This window comes from Pleurodeles waltl, chromosome 12 (assembly GCF_031143425.1).
Source record: "Pleurodeles waltl isolate 20211129_DDA chromosome 12, aPleWal1.hap1.20221129, whole genome shotgun sequence".
In the NCBI taxonomy this organism is placed as follows: domain Eukaryota; kingdom Metazoa; phylum Chordata; class Amphibia; order Caudata; family Salamandridae; genus Pleurodeles; species Pleurodeles waltl.
The window spans coordinates 610,031,512-610,057,755 of record NC_090451.1 but is presented as its reverse complement, the minus strand read 5'-3'; the positions used below and the strand labels follow the sequence as shown (position 1 = coordinate 610,057,755).

The 26,244-nt window shown below is 45.1% G+C and overlaps 1 protein-coding gene across 1 annotated transcript in view; it reads left to right on the top strand.

The window, feature by feature from the left end:
* The first annotated feature begins 209 nt into the window (after window positions 1-209).
* LOC138268338 (CD48 antigen-like) overlaps window positions 210-26,244 on the top strand; it is a 316,507-nt gene continuing 290,472 nt past the window's right edge. The window contains exon 1 of the mRNA XM_069217887.1: window positions 210-328. Coding sequence (XP_069073988.1) covers window positions 259-328 — 70 coding nt within the window. The 5' untranslated portion in view covers window positions 210-258. The remainder of the gene's footprint in view (window positions 329-26,244) is intronic.

Genomic DNA, 26,244 nt, shown 5'->3' with positions numbered 1-26,244 from the left:
TGTAATGTAACGCTTGTTTTTGTAACAGGCTCACTTGTAATTTGTCTCCTCTTGTATCTTTCCTTTGCCTATTGTGAAGCGCTCTGACACCTTCGGGTAAAGTCTGCGCTATATAAAAACGCATTAAATAAAAATAAATAGATTTTAACAAAAAAAAATAGAAGTGCTAACTCCGCCCCCCCCCCCACCCCTTCTCAGCCACACGCACCTTTCTGCAAGAAGGAGCGCAGCCTCTCGCTGCTTCTGGCAACGCTCACAATGGAGGGGTCGCTCAACTACAGAAAAACTACAGGATTCCTTTCCTTACTCATGACGGTACTGTTTTCAGGTAATGGTCGCATAGTTTAAAAGACAAGTATTTGTTAAAATGTCTCTTTTTCAGCGTGCGTAAACGCCCCGCGCTTGCAGTTCTATTTAGGTACTCTGCTAAAGCGAGTACTGCCTTTGCGTATTTGAAAAGTTCACGGGGCACCCACCACAAACGCATTGCTTCCGAGAGTTGGCGTGCGCGGGTGTTGTAAAATGCTGTCACATTTGTGTATTCCGGGGGTGTATTGCCGAACCCACGGACTGCCTGGGGTGGCCACACTCTGCTGGCTCTCGGAGTCCTCCACCGAGGTGGTCTTGGACCATTGATGGCTTCTTGGTGGGCGGGAGGGACCTGTGAGGGTGCACGAGCACACACAACTGGACGGTCTTTTCCAGCACTGACTAGCCCCGGCAGCCCCAGTGTTGCACCAGGGGGTAGTATGTATCATCATTACGTATACTCGGTGCTACGCTGTCTCACACTAAGCCTTCGTCTGTTTGTTAAAGCAATACTTTATTTTATTTTCAAAATACATCATATTTTCACATGATGTTTGTTGCATGATTGAGATGTCAAGTATTTCCAGGGGTTCAGCTCGTAGAGGATCTCTTTGAAGGCAGCCAGACTCATCGCTCGGCTCGCCCTATTATTTTTTGGCTCGCCCACCTCCACTAAGACGCAGTTGTCACACTTGCACCAAGGTGCATTTTTACAAACAAAAATGTGCGTGCATCGGCCCGGCAGTATTACAAAGAAATGTACTGTTCCTCCAACCTTAATCTGTGTATCGTGTCCACATTTACTCGCGTGAGAGATTTGATCCGTCTCCCGCTACCAAATCAGGAATATGAATTACTGAGGCACCTTCGGTGCAGTCGCCCCCAGCACCGGCTTCTATTTTTGGAGATATGGACTTATTGTTCTTCATCGGACTTTGAGACAGAGCAAGAGACGGACACAAAAGGAAAAATGAGAAACGAAGAAAGCATTGAGAGAAAGTAAAAATAAACAAGCATTGGCAATGCCAATAGGTCTCGCTTTTGCGAGAGTTGGAGCTACTGGCGTTATAAATTACAATGTCTTTTACCCATGTGTTATGGAGTGGAGTGGATGTTTGTGGTGTAAAGTGGAATTCTGTGGTTTGAATTGGAATAGTTGTGGAATAGTGTGGCATGGAAATGTGTGGTGTGGAGTGGATTTATGTAAATAGCAATTATGTGTTTTTTTAGTGTACTGGAATTATGTGGATGGGCTTGTGTGTCATGGAGTGTAATTATGTGGAATGGTATCTTATGTTGTGTAGAGGTATGTTGTGGAGTTTAATTGTGTGGTGTTGAAGTTTTTGGCATGGTGTGCTGTGGTAAATGTGTTGCTGAGTTAAATTATGGGGCGTGGAATGGAAATGAGTGGAGTGAAATTGTGTTGCATAGAACTGTGTGGCAGTGAATTAAATTATGATGATTGAAATTATGGCAATGACATTGACTGTATTTATGTGAATTGTTCCTATTTGGCAGTTGCCAGTGTCCGAGAGTGGAATGGGAAGAACAAGGGTCCAGACAGCATTTGTTGGATTAGAGTGTCCTAGAGTGGGTAGAGGGGAGCAGAGTTCAGTGGCAGAGTGCAGTGTTGCTGAGTGGCATGGAATGGATTAGGGTGGACTGGGTTGGAGTGGATTGAGGTAGTGGGTAAATTGGATTCAGGTGGATTGGATTGGGTTAGAGGGCCTTGAGTTGGTGGACTGGATGGGGTGTATTGTATTAGGGTGGGGTAATTTGGATTACAGTAGGGTGGTTTGGAGTGGGGTGAATTAGAATGGAAGGGCATGTATTCGATTGAAGGGGGTGGACTGGACTGGATCGGAGTGGGGCTGGACTGCAGTGTGGTGGGCTACATAGATTGGGTTGAGTGGGGTGGATTGGAGAGGGGTGAGGTGGAGTGAATTGGGTGGGGTGGGTGGGGTTGAGTGGAGCAGATTGGATTGAAGTGGGGTGGTTTGCATTGAGGTGGATTGGATTGGGTGGATTGGATTGAGGTGGATTGGATTGAGGTGGATTGGATTGGGGGTGGGTGAACTGGGCTGGGGTGGTTTGGAGTGTGGAGGATTGGAGTGGAGTGAACTGTTTTGGATTGGAGTGGGGCAAATTGTTTTGGATTGGAGTGGGGCAAATTGTTTTGTACTGGAGTTGGGAATATTGGAGTGGAGCAGATTCATTTGGATTGGATTTGGGTGGATTGTTTTGGAATGGAGTGGGGCAGAAATTTTTTGGATTGGAGTGGGGCGACTGTTTTGGATTGGAGTGGGGCAGATTGTTTTGGATTGGAGTGGGGTGCGTTGAGAGGATTGGAGCGTGGTGAATTGGATTGGGGTGAGTGGATTGGAGTGGGGTAGATTGGATTGGTCTGGAGTGGACTGGTTTGAGTGAGAGGGATTGGTGTGTGAGGTGGGATGTATTGAAGTGGATTGGAGTGGAACGGATTGGGGTGGTTTGGAGTGGGTGGATTTGGGTGTACTGCACAATTATGCATTAAAGCATAATTTCAGAAATTACACGAGAGAAACCGTGTCGCTTTGCAGTACGATAAACCTCATTTTTTTAGACCAGCACCCACCAGTAGAAACAAAAGAAAACATGAGTGCACAGTGAAAAAGGAAGACCAGGCAAAATAAAATAAAAGTAAACTATAGAAAATACATCTTTGCAATTTTTATGTCCTGCTGAGCACTTTTTGTCAGTCACATGCCTTCTATTTGCACAACACTAAAGGTTAAGAAGAGCTAGAGTAGCTCCTTAAACAGTGCCACAAAGTTATTACTGAAAATGAAGGTCACTTTCTTGCCCAACAATATGACTAAATAGTGAGGAGTTTGGTTAGTGACCTCATTAAAAATATACACACACACAATGAGGGGTACTCATACTAAAATATATGCATGAGTGTATACCAATATAAACAGGGGGTGGAAAATAGGCATATGCAAGAAGGCATTCGAAAACTAACATAAGCATATACAGTAAACACATCCACAAACATTTCCAAAGTATGCAACATGTTCATCTAAGATTAATCAATGTATAAGCGTTATTAACTATATGCATAAAGGCACACAAAAACGTACAGAAGAATATTCCTAAAGACACACACACACACACACAATCATACACAGGAAGGAATGGACACAATTGCTCACACAAACTTTTGTAGAAAGGTAAAGACGTGTAGTAATGACGCGTGCAAGAAAGTATACGTATTCACTCCTGCTCACACGCACCATAGAGAGGGAGGCATACCAAGACAGATCCTACCAAAAGCACTCAGAAGTGAACAGACATGAAGGACACAAGGCGCTCCAAGATTTTCCAAACACACAGATGCATTTTATCACATGCCACAGGACTGCTCTTCTCAGAAATGGCAGCACAGAGCCATTCTGTGAATGCAAGTCTGAAGGGGGTGCGAGGGTAGCACATGGAGGAGAACTAATGGTGGAGGGTGCAAGACCACACCGCTCACTTGCAGACCCCCAGAACTGGTTATGAAGCCAAACATAGCGGCGACGGAAACGCCCTTAAGGCCGACCCCGGAACAACGAAGTCCTGGTTAACGAAAGCGGAACAACGCTTTCCTTAACCATGACTTAGTTGTTTTGTGCCTTAACCACGCATGTGCTGAACAACGCACATGCGCGGTTAAGGCACAAACAAGGGAGTCGGCTGAGGAGGACGACGCAACGAGGCGATGACTCAGGTAAGTGGGGCGGGGTGGGGTGTTGGGGTTTTTCTGTTTTAGGGGCAGGGGTGGGGGGTCGGGGTTTTAGGTTTAGGGCCGGGGTGGGGGTATTTTCTGTTTTAGGAGCAGGGGGCGGGGTGGGGGGGTCGGGGTTTTAGGTTTAGGGGTGGGGTGGGGGGTAGAGGTATTTTCTGTTTTAGGGGCGGGGGTCGGGGTTTTAGGTTTAGGGCCGGGGGTGGAGGGGTCGGGGTATTTTCTGGTTTAGGGCCTGGGGGCGGGGGTGGGAGGTCGGGGTTTTAGGTTTAGGGCCGGGGGTGGGGGGATCAGGGTATTTTCTGGTTTAGGGCAGGTTGGGGGTTTTAGGTTTAGGGCCGGGGGTCGGGGTATTTTCTGGTTTAAGGGGCAGGGGTGGGGGGGTCGGGGTTTTAGGTTTAGGACCGGGGGTGGGGGGTCGGGGTATTTTCTGGTTTAGGGGCGGGGTTCGGGGTTTTAGGTTTAGGGCCAGGGGTGGGGGGTCGGGGTATTTTATGGATTAGGGCGGGGGTGGGGGTTCGGGGTTTTAGGTTTAGGGCCGGGGGTGGGGGGTTGTGGTATTTTCTGGTTTAGGGCTGGGGGGCGAGGGTGGGGGGGCGGGGTTTTAGGTTTAGGGCTGGGGGTGGGGGTATTTTCTGGTTCAGGGCCGGGGGCTGGGGTTTTAGGCTTTAGGGGTGGGTCGGGTAATTTTCGGGGTGGGGTGGAGGGTTGGGGGTTTAGGGGCAGGGTGGGGGGCTCAGAGTCATTTTAGGGGTGGGGTTTGGGGTACTTTAGGTTTCAGGGATGGGGTGGGGGTTGGGGTTGTTTTAGGTTTTGGGGGTACGGTGGGGGTCAGTTTTAGGGGCGGGCGGGGGTGGGGTTTTAGGGGTGGGTTGGGGGGTCAAGTAATTTTAGGGGCAGGGTGGGAGTTAGGGGGGTTTAGGTTTAGGGGCAGGGTGGGGGGCTCAGAGTAGTTTTAGGGGTGGGGTACTTTAGGTTTCAGGGATGGTGTGGGGGTTGGGGATGTTTTAGGTTTTGGGGGTAGGGTGGGGGTCAGTTTTAGGGGCGGGGTAGTTTTAGGGGCAAGGGTGGGAGGTTGGTGTGGTTTTAGGGTGGGGGTGGGGGGGTCTCGGTAATTTTTAGGGGTGGGTCGCCAGAGGGGACGCATGCAGGAACAATGGATGCATATCACTAATGCCTTTACGAGGAATGCTTTTACAATGAAAAATCGTTGTTAAGGCATTCGTGGTAAAGGCATTAGTGGTAACAACGAGGTCGTTGTTCCGACCTCGTTGTTCAGGCATTCGTTGTTCCGGCAGGCGTCATTCTGACATACTTCCTAGCGGCGATTGTGAAGGCACGACATAATAGCGATCGGGTAGACTTGAGCTGTTCTTGCTGTGGATGGTACTGGGAGGGCTGTGTGACCGGGTAGGGAGGGCTTTGGAGGGTCACAGGGGAAAGATAACACATCTATGAACAGGGAAAGGGGGAGGGTATGATGTTAAACATGGGAGCAGGGCCGGCTTTGAGCGGTGCGACCGCACTGGGCGCTGACCAGTGCTTAATTTGTCCTTGTTGTTTCCGGTGCTGAGCACCAGCACTTATTTTTGAGGGCCAGGGCTTATTCTTCTGCCGTGAGCATTTGTTGCGAGCAAGAGACACATTTGGGAAAGACGGATGAAGGGAAAAACAAAAAAGTATCACAAAGGGAGAAAGTCGAAAGCTGCAAGAGTGACCTGAAGAGGCAGGGAGTGGCTTTATATGGATGAAAGAGGCCAGAGAATGCTTCAGGATTACACCGCCTCAGTATTCCATGTTCACACATTTAATTGCAGGAGCCGCATGTTTAAGATGAGGGATTTGGGCACCGGCACCGTTTTATTTACAAATTAAGCACTGGTGCTGACCACAGGGGGGGCGCTGTGTTTAGCAATTACTAAGGAAACTTGCGATTTAAAAGTACCTGCTGAAAGGATCCTTGTGCGTTTAGCCTTCGAAAAACAAGTAAAATGTCAAGATACCTCCTGTGATTAACGTTCCTGCTAAAGAGAGAGATGGAAGTTTTGCCCAGTGGCAGCTTTGACTCAACATTAAGTAGCATAGAGGGTTAATATGCCTGCTGCAAAAAACAGAACTATGGGGCATATTTAAGAAAAGTGGCGCTGCACACAGAACAGAACCACTTTTTTTGCACCCCTTAGCGCCCCCTTAACTGCACCATGTGTGCATCATATTTAAAATAAGACGCACCATGGCGGTAGTTAGGGTACAAGCGTCAAAAATTTTTACGCTAGTCCGGCGCTTTGCAGGATTAACGTAAATAAAATTGACACTAATCTTACAAAGCACCCAGAGGCCCATTGTAACCAATGGAAGCCTCCTTTTAATGCTTGCTCTGAGCAGGTGTTAAAAGTGCCACAAAAAAATTACGCAAAGAAATCTGTCAGATTTCTTTGCACCATTTTTTGACCACCCCTAACGGGGGAACACCCCCTTTGCATACATTATACCTGGCGCATGCATAATGTAGCGCAAAGGGATACAAAGTGATGCAATGCATGCATTGCGCCACTTTGCAAATATGGTGCAGCGGATTTGCCCTTCTAATGCCACATTAGTGTAAAAAATGACAAAAATGTGGCATTAGAATGGCACTAGGGGGGCTCTTAAATATGTGGCTAGCTGAATGGATTAGCAAAGCCAGCCTTTACAAGTGCTTTAAAACACATGCATGTATGTGAAAGGGGAGCAAAGGAGAGATGAGGGGCACATTTGCTGGGTGGTAGTGAGTGAAACTGAGGAGGAGGTCATGGGGTGGGGGCGCTACAATAAACTGTCGCGCAGGATGCCACCAGTCCTAAAGCTGGCCCTGCATGGGAGGGTAAGACTCCCTGAGGGAAACAAAAAGAGGCAAAACTATGCATTCCTGTTCAAATATGAAGCACATCAGAGAGGAAGTGAGCTGCAGCCTCTCTGTGCTATTGCAAGAAAAGACAGAGACCTAAGTAACAGCTCCTCGCAATAAACAGCTTTGAAAGGCATGGAAGAAACTTTTGAAATACTTGTTTGGTTTGTTGTGCAAATAAAGTATGTTTGTATTGTTACATAGCAAACCCAATGCTGTAGAGAATATAATTTGAGTTATTTACAAGATGAACGGCTGAAAGCGTAGGCATTTCGAAGCCAGTGACCAATGGAGGCTGAGCTCCAATGCCCAGAGCAGCAAAAGACAATCTTGGGACAGGAGAGTGAGAAGGGGTGGAGCAGACTGCTCTGTGAGACCAAGAGCTGCACTCGCCCCACGTTGACACCCATTCCCTTCTTCTTGCAAACAGCTATCAAAACAAGCCCAATCCTCCTTAAAAGGAAGCCCACAACCAAATATCTTACTAAAAGAAGCCCAATTGACAGTCAACGTCAAAAACGAAAAAAAAAAACGTTAAAAAAATACAAGCAACAGAGCAGGAGGCACAGTGCGGGAGACAGCACTAATACAATTGTGGCAATAAGAAGAGGTGGGAGCCAGGAATGCTATATTAAGCCGCTCTGGTGCCAAAGCTGAACACAGGCAAACAATACAGAGCAGGAAACCAAGGGAAAAAATTGTCCAACCAGTGAACAGATAAAGAACCATACTGTAATGACACAGTCCCTGTTCTGTGGAAGGAACAGAAGAGAAAAAGGTGGGACAATGAGGCAGTACTGACCACTAGCAAGCAAGGATTTTTAAAGGACACCGACATAGACAAATGAAAAGCAATGGCAAGCAATGGGAGGAGTTGAAAAAGACAAAGCATACACAACAGGTCGCTAAGCACAAGTGCAAACGCTGTCAAGGCTTGACTAAAAAATAACCTGCAAGAGTGAGATAGAGGCAGTAAGTGTAGGGTGGAGTAGGAAAGAGGCATGAGGTGGAAACAAAACTAGACAACCTTGGTAACTGACTAGCATGACATTGGGCAGCGACAGGCCCCGAGGAAAAACTTAGTCCCCATGCACTAATTATTTTAAATGTTTACAACCCTGCAAATCCTGTCACTAATCTTATTGCAATCTAGTTGTGACAGCTAGTCACCTGTAATAGGAAATAGGTATAGATATCTGCAGACGTGTAATAGTTTTCACAGTTTAGTTGTGAAGTCACAATGTGTGCTGTTGTGGTAAACAGATAGTGTGAAAGGAAAGTCACTACCAGAACTAAAACTGCTATTTTAAACTATGAAAACAACTTCCTTCATCTTTCTTTTCTGGACTGTTTTCCTGAAATATAAAGCTATCTGCACAAAAGAGTCAATTATGGCACCATGTTTATGTTGTAACCGTGTAGTTCATTAGCAAAAATTGGAACGTCTGTACGTACCCCATATTTTTTAACTACAGCTGTTTTCATAAAGTGACTTTCATTAAATGGGTTGTAGTATGGTTTCTTAACAAATCATTAGAGCTATCTTAGGACCTGATTACGAGGTTGACGGTCGTGAGATCGCCAGCTCCACAGTGACGGTTGGACCGCCTTTCTCCAGGCGGTCCGACTACAACATTTCAACACAGGTGGGCAGGACCACCTGAAGTCCGCCTTCCCCACCAGGAATATGTTCCCGACAGGTTGACAGCAGTCTGAGTTGTGGTCAGCCACAGCAGTGCTGCACTCAGTGCCGCTGTGCTGATTACAACTCAACTTTCCACCAGCCTTTTCATGGCAGGGACTCGCCATGAAAATGCTGGCAGAAACCAAGTGCCGTCGGCCACTGCACTGCCCTTGCCAATGGCATGGGCAGTGCAGGGGTCGCCCCTGCACAGCACGGTCAGAATGCTCACTGTCTGTTCTGCAGACAGCACACATTTAAGGGTACTGGGGTGCTGTGGCTCACTTAAGGGAGCCGAGATCAATATCGTAGCTGACCAGCGGGAACGTTGAAATACAATGTTGAAATACAATGTTCCTGCTGGTCAGCCCAGTGGTAACATTGTAATACGGCTGGGGGGAACACCACCAACATGGCAGTGGCGTCCTCACCGCAGCATTGGTGGTCCCATGATGGGACCACCAATGTCAAAATGAGGCCCCTAGTATGTCTAATTTCGTAATACAGATTCTTTCATTCTTTAATCTCCATATTTGCTGTTATATTCAATATTTTGAAGGAGTCAGACCGATTATTCTTTCCTTTGGAAGAAGGGTGAAAGTTTGACCCTGTAATGTAAGAAATACTTTGACCCCGAATTATAAGAAATACAATAGTTTGACCCTGTATTATAAGGAATAAAGGGCCATATGTACGAACACATTTTCCCATATACACAGAATAGGCAAAACTGCTTGCTACATCTGGCCCAAAATATCCCCGCCATATTACAAGTCAGTTTGGAGTTCTATGGCTTCAATCGTCTATATTACCACAGAGCTCCTGGGTGACTTGTAATATCGTTATTACATAAATCAGAAGATATATTATCCTATGTATAAATTTAGCACTGAAGGCAAGCGCTTCAAAATTGAATAAACTTTTAGTGCACCTTCTCCCCTCGATACCCCAGATGAGAACCATGGAGGTGGGAGACTTCTACTATACCAATCTCATGCTATTTGAATCCTGGTCTTTCAGATAAGGTTGTTTATAAAAATATGCAAATTAGTACAATATTATGCATGTGGCTTCACGGGTAGGGGTGAACACTGGCAGCTGGATAGACATCAAGAAATTGAGTTTACATTGTCAATGAAATACTCACTATATGCCAATAATTATTAGCAAGTGGTCTCTAGGACCAGCAATGTATGGGCTCTGTAGCATCGTGCCAGGTATTTAATTCATCAAGACCACACTGCTTCTTGTATTACTTGCCTCTCTTTTTTCCAAGTGAAATCTGTTACTTTCTTTTATCACTCTATACATTTGTTTCATTTACTCACCTTTTTCTGCACAGGGTTTCCCATTGAGTTTCCTGCTCTGCTTTGGTGTTTCTGCTTTAATAGATAGTTTTAGCTGTATGGAAAGCTTTCTACCATTAGTGTGAGAAATTAGCATGGTTGACTAGGGTATCAGCAGCTACAATCCTTGTCAGGGCAAGGTACAAGCCAATCCTCAATTAATCTGTGCTTAACCCTCTGGTAGCTAGGCACAGACAGTGAGATTTAACTCAGAGGCAATGTGTAAAATATTTGTGAAACACTCCAAAAAGTAGCAAAACAGCATACAAAAATGATGCCACAAGACCAAAACGACAAAAATCCAATCAGTAGTATCAGAGGTATGCAATTTTAAAGATTTTGGAGAAAATAGCACTAAAAAGCACAAAGCGGCAACTGTGGATATCTGGTTGCACTGGACCGGGACAGAGTCACAAGTTCAGGCCGACTGTGATGGAGCACAGGCACACTACAGGCACTTGGTTAGGCCTGCTGAAAAAAGCACATTAAATCCTGGCTTGCATAGTGTTGCGAGGATCCGCGTTGAAGCCATGCCATGTAGGCAAATTGATATGTTGGTTTTGAGATGTGGCGAAGCTGCGATGCATAGGCCTGCGTCATCGGCGAGGATTCCACCGGTGGGGTTTGCGATGTAAGGTCCTTTGTCAAAGATGTAGCGCAGTTGGGGTGATGTGTTGCTTCAGAAAAGCTGTGAGGCTGCTGTCAACGAGGTAAGAGAGGGCATGCGTCTGGGATGCACTGCGCAGTGAGGGTTCCAATGGGCTGTGGTGGCAGTACTTGTCTATGTGACAGGTCCAATCCATCCAGCAGAGATGATGATGGGCAATTTGACATTGGCCGTAAAAAACGCCTACCGCCGTGGTGACAGCTGCCAAAATACCATCACCTCGGCTACCATCCGTCTGCCATATTATAATCACTGCCAGACTTCCATCACAAGAAGGGTGGAAATCCAGCAGTGATCACGCTGGCGGACAGTGGTAAGCTGGTGTTGCTACCACCAGCACCGCTACCCCAGTAGAACGCCACCAGCTGTATTCTGACAATTCATACGGCCTGGCGGTGTTCTGCTGGCGGAGCGGTAGCAGCGCCCCTTCCCGTTCCATGCCGGACAACCTCGTCGCAGGACAAGATAAGTCAGGCGTCTGACAGAGGAGGGGGTGGGGGTGTTGTGTGTGTGTGTGTCTTGAGTGTGTGAGTGTGAATGCGTCTGTGTGTGTTGTGTAGTTTGCAGGTTCTGCTGGATCTACAGAGGCTGGTAGAGCACCTTAGGTCCCTTTCCAAAGGTCCAGGACTGGGTTGGCACCATTTTGCAGGGTAGACTCACATAAGGCAGAGTCCAGGTGCAGATGCAAGGTTGTTGGAAGCTTCTTGTGTCCCTGAGGTTTTAGATCGGGAGGCCAGCCAACTAGCCCTTGGAGTCACTCTTGGTTCTGGGTTCAAGAGATGCAGGTTCAGTCCGTCTCACCCAGCAAGAGTGCAGCAGGTCAGCATAGCAGGATAGCAGTCCTTTAGAGCATTAGTCCAGAAAAGTGGCAGTCTTTCAGCAGCACAGCAGTCCTTCTTCGGGGTAGAGTATTATGAGCCCCAGTATTTATACCCGGGTGTGCCTTTGAGTTGGAGTGAGGCTTCTAGAGGCATGCCTTTGAAGTGCACAAGTGCCCTGCCTTCCTGTCTCCAGACTAACTACATGAGGTATGCAGCCCTTTGAGTGGCAACAGGACACAGCCTATTCAAATGTAAGTGGAGTAGGGCCAAGCTTCTCCCTTTTACTTTTTAAATACATTGCACCTTGGCTTCTGGGCTGTCCAGAGTCTTGCCTGGGTGTGACTTACATATATTAAGATCAAAGATTTGAGCCTGGCAAAAGGCTTACTTTGCCAGGTGGAAATAGCGGTTTAAAACTGCACACACTGGCTGCAATGGCAGGCCTGAGACATGTTTAAAGTGCTACATAAGTGGGTTGCACAATCAGTGATGCAGGCCCACTAGTAGCATTTAATGCACAGGCCCCGGGCACTGTCAGAGATACTCTTCTAGTGTCTTACAAGTAAACTAAATATGGCAATTGGGTATAAGCCAATCCCACATGTTGTAAGGAGAGAGCACAAGTACTTCAGCACTGGTTAACAGTGGAAAGGAGGGCAGAGTCCTAAGGCCTACAAAAACAAATTCAGGAAAAACAGGAGGAGTGAATGCAAAACGTTTGCGGCTGACCGTGCAGAAAGGGCCAGGTCCAACAATTAGGCCCTAATTATAACATCGGCGGTACATGGCGCTTACCTCCTGCCAACATGCCGCCACCGCGGCTACCATCCGTCCACCATATTATGAGCACTGCCTGACTTCCACCACAATAAGGGTGGAAATCCTGCAGTGCTAATGGTGGTGGACGGTGGTAAGCTGGCACTACTAACACCAGCACCGCCCTGCAAGAAGAACACCGCCAGCCATATTATGACCAGTAATACGGCCTGGCAGTGTCCTGCTGGCGGGGCGCTGCTAGTGGTAGCAGATACCCTTCCCGTTCCCTGCCGGAAGACCTCCTCACCCAAGGTAAATCGGGCTTCTGACAGGGGAGGGTAGTGGGAGTGTGGGGGAGGTGTTGTATGTGTGTGTGTCTGTCTGAGTGTGTGCATGAATGTCTGAGTGTGTCTTTGAATGTGTCTGTGCAAGTTGTGTTGTTTGCGTGGGCGTGTGTGAGTGAATGCGTGTAAGAATGGTGAAGTGAGTGCGTGTCTGCATGTCAGTGTGACTGTGTGTAAGAATGTGTGTGAGTATGTCTGGAAGTATGCATGAATAAATGCTTGTATGTCAGTGTAAGTAAATCGGCGTACGCCTGGTGAGTGTGGGTGTCTGTGTATGTGGGGAGGGGGGCGTGGGGCACTTTGACTGTAGTGTGGGTGGGGGAGTGGGGAGTGATGTATTCTTGTGTGGCTGTGGGGGGTGGGGTCAGTTGTGTGGTGTGTGCGTGTCTGCACGTGTGTGTGTGTATGGAGTGGGGGTGTGAATGTATCGGAGGGGGTGGGGGATGAGTGTGTGGATCGGAGGGGGTGGGGGTTAGTTTGTGTATCAGGGGTGGGGGGTTAGTGAGTGTATGGGGGTGATTTTGGATGGGGGAGTGGGGGTGTCAGGTGAGTGTTGGGGGGCGGGGGAGCCACCTACGGTTGGCAGGGAAGGAATTCCCTGTCACCAAAAGGGCCTATCACCATGGTTTTCGTGGCGTTGCTAATGCCACAAAAACCATGGTGGTAGGCCTGCTCATTATGTCATGGGCGGTACTGTGCCAGCCGCTAGGCTGGAGGTAGACATCTGCGGCCCAGTGGCTAATACAGCCATTGCAGTATGAGTGGAGAAGTGGCGGTTTGACTGCAGCCAACCCCCCAATCTCATAATGTGGCGGTATGTACTGCCAGGCTGTTGGAGGGCAAACTGGCACATTATCCCTGGCTGTCAGAAGACCGCCAGGGACATATTGACCCCCATAGTTAATCCGTAAGGTAAAAAAGAAGTACAGCTAAAGTGTGGGCTTTAGGTCAACCCCCTTTAGCCATTGGTTTCATGTGTTTCATTTGTCATGGTTTGCCATCGCTTGGAAAGGCCATCCATTCTGGTTGTGGTATTTCATGGATGTTTACATTGTCCTTTTTGTGGTCCCATTTGGTTTTGTTGTGTAGATATCAATTAATATTCTTGTTAAATTACACCTGACATGTGTTTGTTACTTTGTCAACACAATGATATGTAAATTGCTATGTTATGGCTTTTTTGTTATTGAAGTGGATGCCTTATCCTGTGAGAAACAGTTTATTTTTATTTAGAACTAGGTTGTATCTCAGTTCCAAGTGATTTACGAATTGGTGCGGTCTGATTGATTCTTGTGAAGTGGCTCTGTTCAGAATTTGGGGTACGTTTTTTGGCAACTTTCTTTGCTTTTTCTTATGTAGTTATTATAAATTCATTTGGTATTTTGGACACCTTATTAGATTAAGGATTGTTAAATTGCCTGGCACTTTGTTCGGGTCTATCAGACATCTGTTTTTTATAAGTAGCGGGCACTTTTTGAGTTGGTAGTTGCCTGACTTTTTTCAAATGGGTTTTGTTTTCCCCACCGGGCATTTATAGTTAGTTGGCACATGGATGTTCATAGATGATTTGTGGGCAGGCGATGCACTAGTATTTGGTGGTGTATTGGTTTTATTCAGTTATTTGTGGTTGATTTTTATATTTTATGGTTAGGCTCAGCATTTTAGGTTTTATTTCCTATTTGACACTGAGTCCTGAGGGTGGTCTTGTGGACTTCCTGACCGCTAGAGACCAAAACGTCAACAATGGGTCCTCTCTAACTACGCTCATGGCTACATATGTTGGAGTAGTCTATTGTTGTAAAGCTTGAAGAAAAAGGACATTGACCTTTGTGGACTAACATGCTTAGGAGGGCTGTGCACTTCGTTTTAGATTTCATATAGATTGATTATAGAAGAGGCAGTGCCAGTGCTGGATTGTGATTGTTTGTGCTGGCCACACTCTCTGTAAGCTCTTAAAAAAGACTTTGGCCCCCGTTATGAGTTTGGCGGGCGGCTCGCCAGACTCATCCCGCCATCAGGCCACACAGGTGGCTGAACCCCGCCGGCCCTAATTTGAGTTCCCCGCTGGGCGGCGGGCAGAAACAGTGCGGGGACAGGGTCTTGATGTTGCAGCCGGCTCCTAATGGAGCCAGCAGCAATGTGGTGGTGCAGAGGGTACAGCAGCACCATCGCGCATTCTACTGCCCATAATTCGGGCAGTGGAATGCACGACGGGGCTGTGCACGGGAGCCCCTACACAATGGGCAGTGCAGGGGCCCCGAGGTCCCCCATTCCACCAGCCTTTCCATGGTGGTGTAAACCGCCATGGAAAGGCTAGCGGATGGGGACTCGCAATCCTCAGGGCACCGCTGCCCTGGCGAATTACAACCGCCGGAACCACCAGGCTGACAGCAGCCTGGTGGTGTCGGCAGCTGGACAATGGCGGCTCTGCCATGGTCATAATATGACAGTTGGACTGCCACAACTGAGGCGGCCCGACCGCCATTGTGATAATCACGGCTTTGTATTTGCAGTATGTTCACAATACTACAAATAAATTGTTTCACATTTTTATAATGCACTACGTAAGTATGTATGACAAAATAGTTCTGCCATGGTTCTGGTTCGATCTTTATGTTGACCAACACACAATATTGTAAAAAACTACATAGAAATAATTCCTCTTGGAACATTGACTTTCCATATGTTATCTTGTGAGAAAGCCACAGAGCAACTTACTAATCACCCTGATTATCTCATGTCTGTTACTTTTATTGTTGTTGATGTATGTTTTTTTTAATAAAGAAAAGTATTATTTTTTCAAGTTTATTGGTAAATGTATCAAATAGGAAAAAAGAAAAAAAATTGTAACTGCGTCATTATACATTTAACAGCCATTACATTCCATGGCAACACTATACAATTTACAGAGAACCAAGTATATGAAAGTAACCCAGCCCACCACCGAAACAGTGGCACTTTCCTTGCTCTGAAGATGCACCGAAGAATAGCTATGAAAATAGTAGCCCTTTAACAAAAATATCTTCAGTGTAATAGTTTGCTGCATATGACTTTAAAAATAATCTTTTGAGAACACTCTTGACATTACTGCTTAATTATTGCTGTCTGGTCTGCAGATGGGCCCTACATCCATGTCCTGTTATTATTATAGTCTAACGTGTTGTTTAATAATTGCATTTGTTTATTGGACATCTGGAGCAACACTACAAAGTTGTCCAACTATTGCCAAACACTTCCCCTATCTCTTTTGTTGATTTTCTTCCTTGTTGCACTGTTTAGTTCCCAGCCATTTGTGAAGTGTTCTATGTCAATATGTTATATTTGCAGGTCAGACTATAATATACAGCATTCTTATTTCCTTTTATAATTAAATCCCTCATAAACTGTAAACGTAGGATGTGTAACTCGTGTGCCTATGATTTGTGCTTGTGCAATTATAAATGGTATACTTGTACGCATACGTAAATGTAATACAAAATTGCACATCTACTTAAATCTCGGCAAGGAATATAGTTTCCCCTTGGATACAAAACCTCCACTTTTGCACCACAATCAATTTTGGGTGTGTTCCCCCCCTTTTTGACACTAGGCATAGATTTATTCCGGACCACAATAGTAAATCTATGAGCATGTCTTGATGGAAATATGCTTTTAAAGAACATGTATACACACATACACACACCTGCAAGTGTGTGAGTGTTCATGAACGCTGCAAGGCTTCCTTACCCTGAAACACTCATTCCTCCTCTCTATGATAAATTTGGTCATACATAATATTTTGCCATACTGATGTAATATTAAATGTAAGTAAATCACTTTGTGAGTATACATTTAAGGTTTTTGGACATATTATTTGAATTTACGCATACCATAAACCATTTGGGCACTTAAGTTCAACTTGGGTTTGCGGATTTCTTTATGAGTTAATGTTAAGCATATATGTGAGCAAATATTTATTATGCTGTTGAGTCAAAAAAAAAGAATGAGCTCACACATTTATGGATTGTGTTCCTTTAAGGATAATGGTACGCTACTTGCTATTTTTTTACTTTGCATTTATTTGCATTGTTTGAGGAAACAGGACTGCCACTGGTGACACATGTTTCAATCCAATTATTCTTTTTTCAAGGCCGCAGTGTAAAACATTTCATAAATGTTTTACTGGTGATTCTTACAATTAATGTTCAATTAAAAAAAAGTAGTGCTTCTTTTCATTGTAACTCATTACTAGTAATTGCACTAAAGGCTTCAATTATTTGTTAATTGCCTCCTTTTATTGTTTTCTTTAAATCAGTGTAATATAACACTAACACATTTAATTTTGCAATATTTTATAAAAAACGTTTTTATAATTCTACCTTTCATGACCCAGAGGGTAAAACTTTGTTGTGTGGTACATGCGGTTCTGGTCTAAACACCCAGTAAAACATCTTTTGTTTAATTTCTTTTTTTATATTAGGTTGGTCTTGCTGCTGAGATATTCATTCATATAGTGTATTAATAACTGCCACAAATAATACAAATTTTCCAAATGTACTGAAGAACCAAGTAAGTAAAGATGAATACACCTTTGTAGTTGCTTTTTAGTCATTCTTACAGGAGGTTTAAGCAGAGAGATTCCTCATTAGTTTGCATTGCATAACCATAAACTAAAACCATAGAGGCTTCTTGGTACTCAAGTTACTGAAAGAGGATTATCTGTTACCTAAATTCATCTTTCTACAAAATAATCTCCTATATTGTTATTCTCGAGTCAGTGACAATTTAAATTTTTTTCTTGATGAACAGTGAACACAGGAAATGACAGCATAAATGTAAATTGTTATTTAGAAAGATAAATCCTCCTACATTTACAGATTTATGGAGTATGTGCCAATTGTATATCCAATTGTGTAGCATACCTCATAAAAATCGGTATATATTAGTCAATGTAATGCACTAAATTGTACCTGTGAGCACAGCCAGGATTGTATCAGATAAGGACTACACCTTTCTGCAGCATACAAAAGCCTGTATTTGCCAAGAAAGGAACAGGCTGCAGGACACAGCTGGCACCGCATTTCAGGGTATTTGCAGGAAAAATGTGGGATAGTTTCCTAAGTTACTGTTGGGACGGTAAAATCCTCTGCAGAGTAAAGATGTGTACCCCTGCCTAGAGTTCCTCGCTGTACTGCTGTCTGGATCATTAAGGCTGACTTTTGCTGTCATAGGTGAACACTGATAATGGATGTTTACCATGGCAAAGGTCTCTCTCATTGATTGCAGTCTTGCTGGACTGGGAGAGGTGCCCAAAGTGCTACCCTCATATATACTTCATTATATCTTATTATACTTCTGTGGACGCCCTGAGGTTCCCTCCCAACCTTCTCTTATTAGGGTGAGTTGGCCCCACACCAGGTCCATACAGAAGTTCAAAGGGACTGACCCCTACTCCCTTCAGCAGAATCTCTTTGTAGGTAAACAAGAGACATGGCAGGAAATCATCTCTTGTAGAGTTCCCATCATGCTCTTTAGTGTCTTGTTAAACCGTTCCACCAAACCATTGGTTTGTGGGTAGTATGCAGTGGAGAAGTGGTATGTCACACCAGCTTGCTCCAACATCTTTCTCATATAGGAAGAGAAGATGTTGGATCTCCGGTCAGAAATTACTGTTCTTGGAAATTCCACCCAAGAAACAAATCTTGCTACCACCTTTGCAGTTATTATCCTTAGCAACATAGCTTCAGGGTACCTGGTGGTGTGATCCACCACAACCATAATGCACTTAATTTCTGACTGTGAGGGGTGACAAATGGACCAAACATGTATATTCCAACTCGCTCAACCGGAACACCTAAAATTAGCAGAGGCACTAATAGTGTCTTTGTCTTCCTTCAAGTCTTACCACCCATCTGGCAAGCTGAACAGTTTCTACAGAACCTTTCCATTTCTCTGTGCATCCCTGGCCAGTAGAACAAATGGTTTAAACTATTCTGGGTTTTTCCAATCCCCAAGCATCCTGCTAAGGGCACTTCATGGACCAGTGACAATAGGAAGGTCCTGTGCACTAAGGAAACACCTGGCCTCTTGCTAGTACCTGGCTCGAGATTTATTGGTTCACTATATAGTACAACATCCTCTGAGCCAACATAGTGTTTTCTGAGCACTCTTTTGTTGACCTGATCCTGGGCTTCCTTCTAAAGTCCCTCAAGTGTAGGGCTGTCCTCCTGTGCCTTGCGGAAATCTTCCCAGATAGGCCTTCCAGGAGCTAACAAACCCTGCAGCTTAGAAAGCAACCCAGACTAGACTCCAGCAAATAGCCCACCTCAAGAGCCTCGTCCTCCTCTGCTTCTGGAGAAGAAGCAATAACCTTTCTACAGCCAAGCATTCCCCGAATCTGCCCTTTTCTGTAAGCTACCTTGCCCTGACCCCTGCAAATCAGAGATGATCCCAGCCTCACTCCTAGACTGACGCGCAGCCTGTGCTCTGGTAAACACAACTGATATTACCCAAGCCATGAAGGCTTCTGGTCCTGGCACCAAGCCACGGGCATTCAATTCACACCCCATGAGACATCCAGCTCCTTGCTTTTCCCTTACCCCAACATCAATCATGGCTTTCTTGCCATTGAGCTCTATCTCAACCCTGGCAAGTGGATACTCCATGTTCTCTCCAGTGGCTACCAATCCTGTATCCTTGGCTCAAGGGACTATCTCCTCAGCATTAATGTACTTTCTCTAAACTATAATGCAGAATGTTCCAGTATCCCTCACGGCAGATACTTTCCTCCCATTGGTCCTAACATCTTGCACAAATCCCATTGTATTTAGAGCGATGTGCTTCAGAGCATCTGGATTTCTAATCCAAATGTCCTTAGCTACAAGGCTGAGTGCAGTCGGTTCCCATTTGGTACCTTCACACAAGTGAAACATTCTTGGTATGATGGGTGATGCTGTGTCAAGTTACTTCTCTTGACAGTCTCTCTGAAATGTTCGACCTTGTGACTCTTAAAACAAGTCACCACACTGGAGGTGGAAGTGCTTCATTGCCATCCCTTCTCATGATCCTCCTTCCCAAGCACACCACTACCATTCCCAGGTTTCCTGTGCCCTCCCCGAGTACCATGAGAATTACCCTGGCCCTCACCCTAGGGTTTGGAACCAGTCTGTGGGGAGTTCCTCTCCACCTCTGGCTTAAAACCATGCTATTCCAACCATCTGTTCTGACACTGGCAGTTTCCCAATGATGAATGTCCCTTCCTAAGGGATGCACCTTATTAGGCAGCTGTCTATACATCTCATTTAAGACTTGTGCTTTACAACCAACCACAAAGGTAGCTAACCATTCCAAAATATCTTGACCTTACACATACACATGCACAAGATCTTTGAGAACCTTGGCCACGACCTGGCTTGATTTGGAAGTAGAGCCACTAATCCCAGATAGAGTTGTAATTTCTGTCATTCTGTGTTTCTCTCTCAATGGCTGTTCTTTCCCTTTCCAGCTTGCTTTCCTCTTCCTTCTGTTTAGCCGCCCATTCTCTCTCTGTTTTTCTTCCCTTTCTGTTTCCTCCTCTCTTGCAGTTTCTCTTTCCGGGCCCATTCCTCCTGTCCTTCCTTTCTCTTCTCCTCCTGTTCCTGGTGAGCTAGGCCTAGCTTCTCCCTCTTGACCTCTCTGGCTTTCCATCTTCCTTAGCCTTAGCTTTCTGAAGTGTCAACTGCAAACTCATGAACTCTGCTGGACTTAACCCTCCCAAGTGGTGTACTCATAGAATTGGGGATACTAGTACCATAGAAATTTGAGGTGAATTGCTCAACTGAGATATTCTAGAAACTAAAAGTGGGGAGTGTCTTGGTGAAACTCTGGAAGATGCATTGGGAGACACACTAGGCATGTCTGGGATATATCTGTGCTAAGGGGATCCTAGAACCTGAGTCCACATCGCTCTCTTCCCGGGTTCCTACCATAGTTCCCTCACCAGTGTCAGGTACAGCCTCCTCCATTTCACCCAGTATTGCAAACTGGTCCCTAATGAAATTAGCAAAGATATCTCTGTCCCTACACCTGGGAATCCTCCACCCTCTGTCCCTCCACAAATCCTTCATCTAATCTGTGGACAATATGGTAAGGTCAATTCCTAAACCTGTGTTTTTCTTTGCTTTTGTGTGTTGCATTTGTGTGTAGAAGAAAAGAAAACTGGACTTAATGCAGTGCTGATGCAAATTGGAAATGGACCATGCCATCTCTGTAACTTTGACTCCTAAATGTTAGGCACCTCATCGCTTAACACCAATTGTCAGAACCCCTTTAAGAGGGCCATGTGTGTAGTTGAGGCCTTTTACTTCTGTGTGTCCCTGATATGGCCTGCTTTTGGTCGTGAGCAACTGGCCCAAGTACCCCTGCTGCAATTGACTCAGTACAGCTGTTGTCTAGCAGTCAAGCTTCCATTTGGGGGATGTAGATACAGTTCATGAAACATTTCTCATGACTCACAGTGCCAACAGTACAAATAATAAATCACTGTCCAGCCAAATACTTGCATTTATAAGAAAAAGTAGTATTTTATTTCTAACGCTACACATGCAAGGAGAATCAACATTCAAATGTAACAACATTATGGGAGGGGACTGGTGTAGCTGTCAGGCCAGGCTCCCCGGTGGGGGAATTTAGTCCTTCAGCTCTTGACTGGAGTCCTACGAGGGAGCATCATCCTTCTCTATGTCCTCCTGGTCTAATGCAGTCCGTCAGGGAAAATCTTTCGGTGTAGCTAGATCTGTTGGTCACAATCTCACTTCATTCCTTAGTGAAAGCTCCAAGGCCCAGGTCCAGGCAGTCACCCTCGGCATAAGTGGTTGCCTAAGTACCTTCCAGGTGCAATGTAGACTCCAGAGGTCCAATCACCCACACCACGGTGACCCCTCTGGGTATACAGGGTGTCATTTCAGGCTAGAACAAACATACATTTCTGTTTGTGCTCTGAACACCTAAGACTGTATCCTAGCAGCTTAGGTGTCATAGTCACATCATCAATATTCTTTTTTACTTCAGATATCTTTAATGAAACATGTTAGAAATACAAGACAACTTATAGACCGTTGACAAATCATATAGGCAAGCAGTTTTATCCAAACACAGGAAGGCCTCACTAAGGGGGTGCGGCATATGTACTGTAAACTTTGAAGAGGCTGAGTAATCCTGTTTGATCTCGAAGTATGGAGTTTGCTCTGTTTCAAAAGAAAACAGGTAACAAAAATATTAAGGAGGAAATTCAACATCACCCTCATCTGCACCCGGTGACCTGGGGCAGAACAAAGCTCGAAAGCTGGGGAAGCAGAGGCCCAAACCACGGTCGTTTGGGTCAGGGAACGAGGGAATTCCATCACACCTACGCCCAGTAGCAGTGTGCAAGGGTCCAGGATTCCTGCAGATGGCAGGCAGGACACACCTGGGTGCTCCACACTCCTCAGATGCAGCGCAAAGAGGTGGAACGATCTATCATCAATAATTGTATTGATTCTTAATTGTAGAAAGACTTGATCATTCCCATCAACAAGTGTCCCCTAACATGAGTTTCCACGTGTGCTCCCAAATTCCAAAGGTCAGATGCACATCATAAGAAAAAATGGGGACATCCAGTATTGCAAACAAGGCATCAATGTCAACTTCTGTCAAGAGATAGACTAAACACTATTTGATCATATAGTTACAAAACAGTTAATTTAATCTTCAGTAAGTGCCATACCCCCCCGGTATAATATTTTTTCTCACAGTTAAATATGCCATCCGATTTCAGTCAATTATCGTCCAAAGGGCAAAAACCTTTACAAATTAGTCATAAAAAGGCATTAGAACTACACGTAAGTGTAACGGAACTGTCTTTGTAGAGGTTTGTATGTTCAACAACATAACTCTACAGGTGTTTATTAAATGGTCCCCATCAGAATCTTTATGATTTGTTTTAAAAAACCATTGCTGTAACACCAAACATCAAGTATGAAATCTTATTGGATTTAGCTACAGTGAAGATATGGAAAAAGCACTTGCGCAAGGAAAACCTGTCACAGGTGACCTGTAATAAGACAATACAATCTCGGTAATACCCACCGTTCTATAGACATTAAAACAAAAGATCACACGAGTCCCTTTTGTAAAGCAAAGTACCTTGTTTGGTTGATCAATGACAAAGCGTATTTTCAGCCACACCCGGAATCATGATTGAGGTGTTTCCACTTTTCATCGGCAAGGACTATTGTAGAGATTAGCAGGAACACAGGCTACACTATCTTTTTGGCGCCATCTTGTAATGACCTTAAAATATATTTAACATTAGGTCAGTATCAAAGTGGGTACGAGAAGAGTGGGAGATTTATATGGTACCCTCCCAAGTAGTTATCTAAATCAAGACTAACAGATATTGTGGACCTTAACTTGCATTTTTAAGTGACTTGTCAAACGAGTCACATGGTGTCCCCTAAACTGGATGCAAGCCCTCACCACCAAAGGGGGCATTCTTCATCATTAGGGTGCTCCACATTCAAACACTGCAGTTTGAATGGCATTTCATTAATTTCTGAAGCACTTTCAGAGGTCTTTTTGCAGTGAAAGGGTGAATTACGTGTATAAAATTGCCTTGTAGTTACCCAATATAATTATATTGGGGCTCCTATGCCAAAATTAAAACTATGGGGGTCATTATGACCCTGGTGGTCACTAGACTGCAAGGGTCACAGTCGGACCGCCGCCAAAGTGGCAGTCCGACCGTGACATGATGAATGTGGCGGAGATGCCATGGTCGAACCGCCGACACCGCCAGAGTGCCATCAGCCTGTATCCTGGCGGTCCTGGTGGTTGTAATCCACCAGAGCAGCACTGCCCTGGGGATTACGAGTCCCCTTCTGGCAGCCTTTCCCGGGTGGTAAACACAACCATGGAAAGGCTGGTGGTATGGGGGCCTCGTGGGGCTCCTGGGGGACCATGCCCTCCCCATGCATTTGGCATGGGCAGTGCAGGGGCCCCCATGCACAGCCCGATCGCGCATTCCACTGCCCGAATTACAGGCAGTGGATTGCGCGACGGATGCTGCTGCACCCGCTGCACCACCACATTGCCGCCAGCTCCATTAGGAGCCGGCTGCAATGTTAAGATCCTGTTCCCCGCTGGGCCAGCTGGGCCAGCTGGGAAGCCTTAATAGGGCCGGCGAGGTTCACCCCGCACAGGCGGCATGATGGTGGAATGACATTGGCAGGCAAACTCTGACGCCCGCCAATGTCATAATGAGGGCCTATGTGTTGAATGTAGGAACTGTCAATGTCTCCCCATGACATGTTTTAAGAAAGGTGGTCCTGTGCATAGCTCAAACAGTCATGTAGGATGCATGCAGAGGTACTCGTGGTTTTTTTGAAGCGCCTTAAACTGCTTCCTGTAAAAAAAGCATAATGGCAAAGACTGGACAAATATAACAAAAATATGGAAAAATAAGATTCATCAAGCTGTAATCGGCTCAAGAATGGGCACTCATTGACAACCCACTGCAACCACATGCTATGTAAAATCATTCCACACATACCCCACTCGTGTTGACAATCATTTTTTTCACGCCATATCAGCTATTAGGAGCACGTTAATTACCCTAATCCTAAGGGAAAATGTCACCTGGAAGGTGCACCAATGCGGACCTCTATACTGTAGACAGACTCTAGATAAAGAAATATTAGAGGTAATTTGCTGTGAATTAAAATGTGTGTAGTCCGACATTAAGGACAATTAGGTTTCCTTTTTAGTGACCCACAGACTTACCACATTAAGAGGATCTAGAGGTTATTGTCACCTACAGTGTCTTTGTGCGCCATCTGAGGACACCCTTAGTTCAAATGTCAGTATATTTATGCTGCTGCATTTGGCATGAAAGAGATGCGCCGGAGCCGGTGAGTGCAGCACATCACAGCATGCCGCATGAGTCTCACATCATGTTGTCAGTACACATATTACGGCAGCTGCGCATGTATGCCCACAAAAGGCCACCAAGGCCATCGTTTTATATCCTCCACCCTCTTTATATATTAGAAGTCTTTCTATAAAGCATTTTAACGAAAACACCTTTAATTTCATCCTAATGCTTGTCTTGAGTGGTACTGATATACATAATGGGCATGTATATATTAGGCACAATTGAGTTGGGTTACAATCACATGTGTCATCCGTCTTTCCCAGGACCAGCCAAGTCAAGTCATTGGCAGTGTATCGAAGGTCCACACAGTGGATTGTCGTGTGTGTTAGTGTGGTGGCAGCGGAAACTACTCCTACATAACTGATCCTGATCTTAACCTTGCATGTAGTCATTGGCACCATCTTAGAATGGCTCAAGTATAATATATTTTTGTGTTTTCACATTTCAAATGTGCAAGGGCACAACATGTTCTGTTTTAGGTGTCCTAAAGAAAGGTCTGCATAGGATGTCAAATTCAACACACATTTAGAATTTCCAAAAAACTGTTTACAACTAAAATATATGACGCTCATCCGTTTACCACTGTGTAGAAATATAACAAGGGCTGGTCAAGGTAACATCCTAAGAATTCCAAAGAACATCTATATTATAATTTTCCATTACAAGTTGTTGGACATGCACAAGTTAAATGGCAGATTACACTGGCAGAATTAGTTTGTACATTTCCTTCGCTCCAAGAAATGTATAGACCTATACAAATATATAAATATGTCGTTAATATATTTGGTTTTGATCCCTTGAAATGGTCACTCTATTTTTTATCAAGGATCCTGCTCCCATTGTGCTATTTAGAATGTTGTCCATAGTGGAAACAATTTCTCTCCAAAAAGGTATAATATGAACAGGCCATCAGACAGTGAAGAATGTCAGAAGAAAAGTCTGGTGTTGGTCACAGAGTGTCATCACCGCTTGAGGAAGGGCTCTGTGTCTTTGGAGAAAGCACTACCCCACCACAATCGCTCCCTCTTGTGCCAGGCACTTTTATGTACTATATTGCACCTATGCTTGTGACTAGTTGGGGCCCATTAGGGTTTTCTGTCAACTATATGAGTACCTACCATTTCTGAGTCCACTAATTACCTTCTAGATGATCAACTCACAATGGAGGAAATAGACACGGTGATCCCTAATCTACAATCGATCAAAGAACCAGGCAACGGCAGCTTACCAAGTTAATTTGATAAAATCACTTCAGAGTCAGATGGCGCTCATTTTACGTGTCATGTTCTTAAGGCTGAGACCACCTGTCATTTTCTTGCAGAATTCAATCAAGCGATTATCATCCTTATACATAAACCAGACAAGGGTCCACCATCTGGCTGGCTGTATACGGACCCTACAGCTGAAATTGATTGTTGGTGTTTTCTATCTGACACATTCTCCAAATGTAGGAGTATGTTACAGTGGTGCTGCCTCTCCTGACTCTTGTTCCTGTTGGTGCTAGAGACAGAAGCCTCAGCAATTAAAGCGTTAGATGGTGTCAAGGGGATAGATGCACTGCAGGATGCTCCAGACTCATATTATGCACAGACAACATCCTGCTCACCCTGAGGAGCCTAAAGAATCAATTTCAGCTTTGATTTTTGTGATAGATTAATTCTCACTTTTCTCAGGTCATAAAATTAACTACAGTAAAAGATCCCCCTTTCAAGAGGAATCCCGAAGGCATCAGTTAACATGT